General features: G+C 56.8%; 1 protein-coding gene across 1 annotated transcript; it reads left to right on the top strand.

The window, feature by feature from the left end:
* Positions 1–1,528: 1,528 nt before the first annotated feature.
* CHST1 (carbohydrate (keratan sulfate Gal-6) sulfotransferase 1) lies at positions 1,529–6,630 on the top strand. The gene is made up of 5 exons (XM_006772325.2): positions 1,529–1,679; positions 3,231–3,348; positions 4,039–4,112; positions 5,208–5,714; positions 5,775–6,630. Exons 4-5 carry the CDS (start codon positions 5,250–5,252, stop codon positions 6,411–6,413), a joined length of 1,104 nt encoding a protein of 367 aa, XP_006772388.1. The 5' UTR covers positions 1,529–1,679; positions 3,231–3,348; positions 4,039–4,112; positions 5,208–5,249; the 3' UTR covers positions 6,414–6,630.
* The last annotated feature ends 6 nt before the right edge of the window (positions 6,631–6,636 follow it).

Genomic DNA, 6,636 nt, shown 5'->3' with positions numbered 1-6,636 from the left:
GTAGGAGAAGAGATGGATGAAAAAATAAAACATTGCCAATTATTGAAGCTGGGTGAAGGGTATCTTGGGATTCATTATACTCTGTTTTTTCCCTGTTTTGATGTGTGTCTGGAAATTTTATATTAAACACACACACACACACACACACACACCCCTGTTAAAAAACCAGCAATGGCGATGTGATATTGCACGCGGGTTTTCTGGCCCTAGCTGTTGTTTACTTAGTAGCGTGGGTAATGTGTGTGGAGCTTTCTCTGATAGAGTTAGTTGAAAAGGAAGTCCTAGAGTTGGGAGAGCGCTGCTAGTAGAAGGTTCCTGGACCTCCTAAAGCCCACCCAGGGGTGCCCCTTCTTTTCCCTAGAGGCTTAACCTCTCCAATTGTGTGTGTAAAATGGTGGGCACAAATGGGTCTTTCTGGGAGGAGCAAGTCTGTGGCCCAGAAAAGGCAGTGTCACAACTCTGCATTGCATGGGATTTCTTGGGGCTGGGGCGGGGGGGTGGTTGGCGTGGGAAGGGATGAGGCTGGGGGCAGGGTGGTGCAAACGCAGCAGAGGGCAGAGTCCCTTGTTTCTGGGTCCCACTGGATCGGACTGAGGTGGGAGGTGGAGCTGCCCACACCTGGTATCGTCTTGGAAGATGCCTGGGGCCTTCCTACTCCCAAAGAAGGGTCCCCTGTGTTCAGTGAGAGTGGCCCTGACTCTGAGAGTGGAGTATGGGGCCGGCCTTGGATCAGAAATGCCGTGGTCAGACCTGGGAGGCCCTTAGAGTCGCTGGATCTATGGAAAAAGCGAGGCACAGAGACCAGGGAGTGAGTACAAGATCACAGGCCAGGGAAAGGCAGAGGCTGTGGGCGGCCCCTGCCCGTGACAGTTCAGTGTTCCCTCCCCTGCCAGAGCAGAAGGAGACCAGGCAGGAGAGGCCCGCGCGATGAGGTTTGGCTGCCTGTTGCTGCTTGCCTTTTGGCGTGTGGGTAAGGAAGAGGGGGTGCACAGAGCAGAGACCACAGCCAGGGTGGGCGTGTAATCATCACACCTCACTGCATCCTGCAACCTCACCTCCTGTTGGCTGCCTCCTCACATTAAGCTGCAGCCAACCAGGCAGGAATTCTGAACAGGCAAAGACACAGGACTAAGAGCTGCACTACAGGATATGCCCACTAGAGGACAGCAGGAGAGCCATTGCGGTCGCTCAGCCTGAGAAGGTAGCCTGGCTGGGAGAGAAGCCCCTAAGGAAGGGATGGTGGGCAGAGGCCTCCTGCCAGAGGTCTGGGCACAGTGGTCAGGGAGAGTGTGTGCCACAGTCAGTGCTGATTTGTTCTGGGGCGTACCTCGAGATAAAAACCAAATACTACATGTAATGATAATAGTCAGTTACATTCATTGAGTGCTTACTCTATGCTAGACACTATTAATTAATCCTCATGACAGCATTGTTAAAATGATCCCCACTTTGCAGGTGGGAAAACAGAGGCCAAGCGAGATTAAGAAACCTGGCCATCAATAGGGCTGGTGTCAGAGTCCCATGTCCCAAGCCCAAGGCTGTGCCATATTCTATGCCTGGCATTGACTAAATGCTTGAAGTTCTTCGATTCTATGATGAGACCCACTTTACAGATGGGGAAACCTAGACTCAGAGACAGTGCGTCACCCGGGTCCACACACCTGCTAAGTGACATCTAAGTGAGTGTGGTTCCATGGCTTGAGCTCTTAGCTCTGAATTGTAGTTCTCCCATGAAGAGGTGTTTTCCATTCCCTCCCCTCACCATGCCACAATCTGCCCTAATATTGAGGTGCCTGACATGGAAATCTGAGCTTTCAGCTGGGGGGGCGGGGGGAGTTCACCAACTCTCCCACTTCCAACAGAAGTTGCAGATTCCAGGTCTAAGATTTGCCTGGATTTCAACTAAGCAGAGGGAGAGGGAGGCCATACCAGAGGCTGCTAGAAGCTCAGAGTCTGGCTTTGAGGTGTAGGGCATTGCGGCGTCCCTTGCAGTGACCAAAGCTCCCCTGGGACAATGGGACCTGGTCCCAGGGCCTCTGTTTTCCAGGGCACATGCCTCTAGCATACCAAGAAGGCTTGGCAGCCCTGGCCCCTGCTCTGCCAGGCCGGCAGGACAGCAGGGACATTTCTCGGAGGACCTGACTTCCTCCATCCTGCCGTTCCCAGGCCCTGGCGTTGCCCTTCTGGGGGAAAGGCGATGGCCAGCAATGGGGCCTTTGAGCACATTCCCCTCCTTGGTACCCAGGCTGCACCTTATGAATCTGAGTCCCACTTTCTTAGGGATTTATAGCATCGAGATGCTCCAGTTACTTCTGCTTCATTAGCAAAGGCAGCAGCTTCCCATCCTGCCTTAAGTTACTCTGGGTGGGGGCGGGGAAGGAAAACACTGAAATGGTCCCCTCCCTGCAGCATGCTGCTCTTTAATCTGTTTCTGGAACTGGAATCCTATAGTTAAACGAAGTCTCTTTAAGGGTTCTGTTTCCTGTCTTGGTGGGGACCAAAGGGGGTGGAATGTGAGTGGAATAGGGATCAGGGAGGAGGATTTGAGCATGGACTCCAGAGCACAGTGCCTGGGCTGGAATCCTGGCTCTACCCCCTACTAGAAACTTATCAAACCTTTCAGAGCCTCAGCTTCCTTATCTGTAAAATGGGGATATTACAGCATCAGTCTTACATGGTTGGCATGAGGGTGAGATGAGCTGCTGCCTGTGAAGGGAGCACGTGCCCGGGAGAAGCATCATGAGTGCCCAGTAAGTGCTTGCCTTCCTTTGTGCTGTTTCACCCATAGTGCCTGTCTCATGCTGAGCCGTTGGCAGATGTCTGCCCCCTTCTAATGTCCAGTCCCTCTCTCACCGATTCACAAATGGGCTGGGGACATGGATCAAATGCATGTTTGAAGGCCAAGTATGTGTAAGCTGGAGGAGCAGAAAGTCAAATCTCCTTCGAGGGAAAACTGTGTGGGCTCTGGGGAACCTGCTAGATGTGGGTTAACCTAGACGTGAGCTCAAGCAGTTTCCTCTACTCTCTGTGCCTCAGCTGCCCGTGAAATGAAGCTTATACTGGCTTCCACATGAAGTTCTTGCGAGGAATAAATGAGCTCTCAGATAAAGGGCTTAGCACGTAGGCTGCACTCAATAGATGCTAACTACAATAACGCGATGATCTTGGTGTTTTAACTTAGAATCCTCGCAGAGCATGAAGGTCAGGTTTACTTTTGCTTTGAATTGCAGGTAGCCTTTCTCTGTCCGGCGTGGTTGGCAGAAGAACCTCCCTCCCCAGCTGTCCCTTCCTGCAGGGCTCCGCATCCTGGCTGCTGCGACTGAGCTGCCACCCCCCTGGAGGTGTGAGGTGAGGCCCCCTGCCCTTGCTGATTTCCACTAACCCCCTCCTGGGTAGTTACTGAACAAGCTGGAATTTGAAAGGTCAGGCTGTTCTATTGATTTAAAAATGCAGAACCAGCCGGGATTGTGTGCCAGCCCAATTTTTGGGATAAGTTTGACATTTTGTTCCATCATTAGAGGCTGAACGCTGAGGCTGGTTGGGTGGGTCTGGTCATCAGAGCTGAATGGACAGAACTAGCTAGGCCGGGGGTGTTTGTGGCCAGCGGATCTCTTTGCAGCTCCATTGTGTGATGAGTGTGTGTGGGTGCCTCTCTGGGGTGTTTTCCCATGTGGGGTACCAACTCTTGGTCAGGTAGGGGTGCAAGCTTGACAGCTGTCTGCCCCCTGGGTTCTGGTGTGAGCAGAGGACTATGGCTGGTTAGGAGGGCATGGGTAGGTAGGTGTGGGAGGTGAGAGGAGGGAGTATGATGTAGCCCAGGACTCAGGGGGCTGGATGCATCGGGTCAGAGATGGCATTGGGTTATTTGGAGCCCTGAGTCAGTGATAGATATGGGAGAGCAGGCAGCACCTTCATCACCCAGCCCTTGGAGACAGGGGGAAGTCAGTAGAGCACAGGACACAGGAGAGCAGGGGTAGGAAGGGAGGTGCTGGGAGCCCAACCCCATTTACAGACTCCCTTCTCTCCCTGTCTCTGCAGTTTGCTGGCCACAGGGCTGCTGCGCAGGAGACCTGGCGGCTGTGGACTCCCCAGCACGGAGCAGCCCCTCTTTGGTGAGTGGTGGGTCCCTCCCTGCATTGGCCCTTGGAGCAGCCCCAGCCCTCCCCCAGGGCCTGCAGCTGAACTAGCCTCTCTTGGGGGACTTCCAGATGTTCAGGTTGGCTCCTGGCCCCAAACCCTGGGCACACCGTTCACTTTCACGGCTCTCCTCACCCCCATGCTTTCCTTGGGGTGCTCCTTCTGGTCCACCCCCTCCTCTTCTCTCTGGTTCTCTGGGGCCATTGCTGGGCTACTGGTGGGTCCCCGAACTCACTCTGTGCACAGAAGGGGCTGAGGGCCCTTGAGGACTGGCTGAGGCGGAGGGGCCAGTTAGTTCAGCTGTCAGTGGGGGTCGTCTGCCCATGGCCTGGACCTCTTCCCCTGTGTGGCTGGGAGCAAACCAGGAGGACACTGGGGCCTGGGAAAGGATGATTCTCAACAGCCTGTGGCCTTGTCTCTGCTCTGGGCCAGGTGACTCTTAGAGCCCCCACAGGCCCCAGGAGTCTTCATCTGGAGTAAGCTGGTCACTGCATCCGTAAGTCAGGGGATGGTGGTGGCTGACACAGTTGTCCTCAGCGGGCGTGGCCGAGTGGATGTTGGCAGCTCACCGACTCACCAGGCACCAGGGTCCTTTCTGCACGGGCTCAGGAGGCATCTGACATGGACTCTTCTCCCTCCAGGGGGTGAACAGGGATGGAGGAAAGATGACCACAGGGTCAGTTTGTGAGGGTGGAAGGAAGATGCAGGTGGGCCCAGGAGATGCCAGCAGGGGCGACAGGCAGTGGCAAGGGAATGGCCACACCCTGTATGTGGGGTTGGGGAGTTAGTTTCTTGCCCTAAGGGCCCCTCCTTTCTGCTGGGAGGCCTGCAGCATTCCGTAGCTTAAACCCTGCAGGACAGGGTCCAGGGAATCAGTTGGTTCAGTCCAGTGACTCCCCCAGAGAATGGTGCAGCCTAGGGTAGAAGCTACTTGGGCCTTAGGTGCAGTGAGTGAGCCCTGGGCAGGGAGCAGCGGGTACTTCCTTACACCCCCCTGGAGTCTGACTCTTACTCTGTGTGAGGCACCTAAGCCTGGCTGCCCCCTGATGGCTGCCCGCCTTTGCCCGCAGAGCTCGAAAGGTGGAGAAGCAGCCCCATGAAGGTGCCCAGCCATGCAATGTTCCTGGAAGGCCGTCCTCCTCCTCGCCCTGGCCTCCATCGCCATCCAGTACACGGCCATCCGCACCTTCACCGCCAAGTCCTTACACACCTGCCCGGGGCTGGCCGAGGCGGGACTGGCCGAGCGGCTGTGCGAAGAGGGCCCCACCTTCACCTACAACCTCTCCCGCAAGACCCACATCCTCATCCTGGCCACCACGCGGAGCGGCTCCTCCTTCGTGGGCCAGCTCTTCAACCAGCACCTGGACGTCTTCTACCTGTTCGAGCCCCTCTACCACGTGCAGAACACGCTCATCCCCCGCTTCACCCAGGGCAGGAGCCCCGCGGACCGGCGGGTCATGCTGGGCGCCAGCCGGGACCTCCTGCGGAGCCTCTACGACTGTGACCTGCACTTCCTGGAGAACTACATCAAGCCGCCGCCCGTCAACCACACCACCGACCGGGTCTTCCGCCGCGGGGCCAGCTTCCCATAGATACCTCATCCTCCCGTGGGGGCTTCAGGAAATTCTTATTCAAAGCGCAGCCACGTGGCCATCAAGACCGTGCGGGTGCCCGAGGTGAACGACCTGCGCGCTCTAGTGGAAGACCCCCGGCTGAACCTCAAGGTCATCCAGCTGGTCCGAGATCCGCGGGGCATCCTGGCTTCCCGCAGCGAGACCTTCCGGGACACCTACCGGCTCTGGCGGCTCTGGTACGGCACCGGGAGGAAGCCCTACAACCTGGACGTGACCCAGCTGACCACGGTGTGCGAGGACTTCTCCAACTCCGTGGCCACCGGCCTCATGCGGCCCTCGTGGCTCAAAGGCAAGTACATGCTGGTGCGCTACGAGGACCTGGCCAGGAACCCCATGAAGAAGACGGAGGAGATCTACGGGTTCCTGGGCATCCCCCTGGACAGCCACGTGGCCCGCTGGATCCAGAACAACACGCAGGGCGACCCCGCCTTGGGCAAGCACAAGTACGGCACCGTGCGCAACTCGGCGGCCACGGCCGAGAAGTGGCGCTTCCGCCTCTCCTATGACATTGTGGCCTTTGCCCAGAACGCCTGCCAGCGGGTGCTGGCGCAGCTGGGCTACCGGATGGCCGCCTCGGAGGAGGAGCTCAAGAACCCCGCCATCAGCCTGGTGGAGGAGCGGGACTTCCGCCCCTTTTCGTGACAGGGGCTCTGGGGTGGGCGTGAGGGGCACCTGGTGTCGGTTTTGATAAAATGGACCGTTTTTTAACTGTTGCCTTATTTCCCCTTCCCTCTTCCACCCTGTCTTTGTGTCCTTCCTGACCCCTTGCCCCCCCTCCCCTGTCCCCCCGACTTCCTCTGCCTCGTTTGTCTCTGAAATTTGCACTATGTCTTGGACAGGAATCACTGGGGCAGAGGGGGAGTCA

This window comes from Myotis davidii, unplaced genomic scaffold (assembly GCF_000327345.1).
Source record: "Myotis davidii unplaced genomic scaffold, ASM32734v1 scaffold265, whole genome shotgun sequence".
In the NCBI taxonomy this organism is placed as follows: Eukaryota; Metazoa; Chordata; class Mammalia; order Chiroptera; family Vespertilionidae; genus Myotis; species Myotis davidii.
Note: the sequence above shows the minus strand (reverse complement) of the source record. Positions and strands in the feature narration are given on the sequence as shown.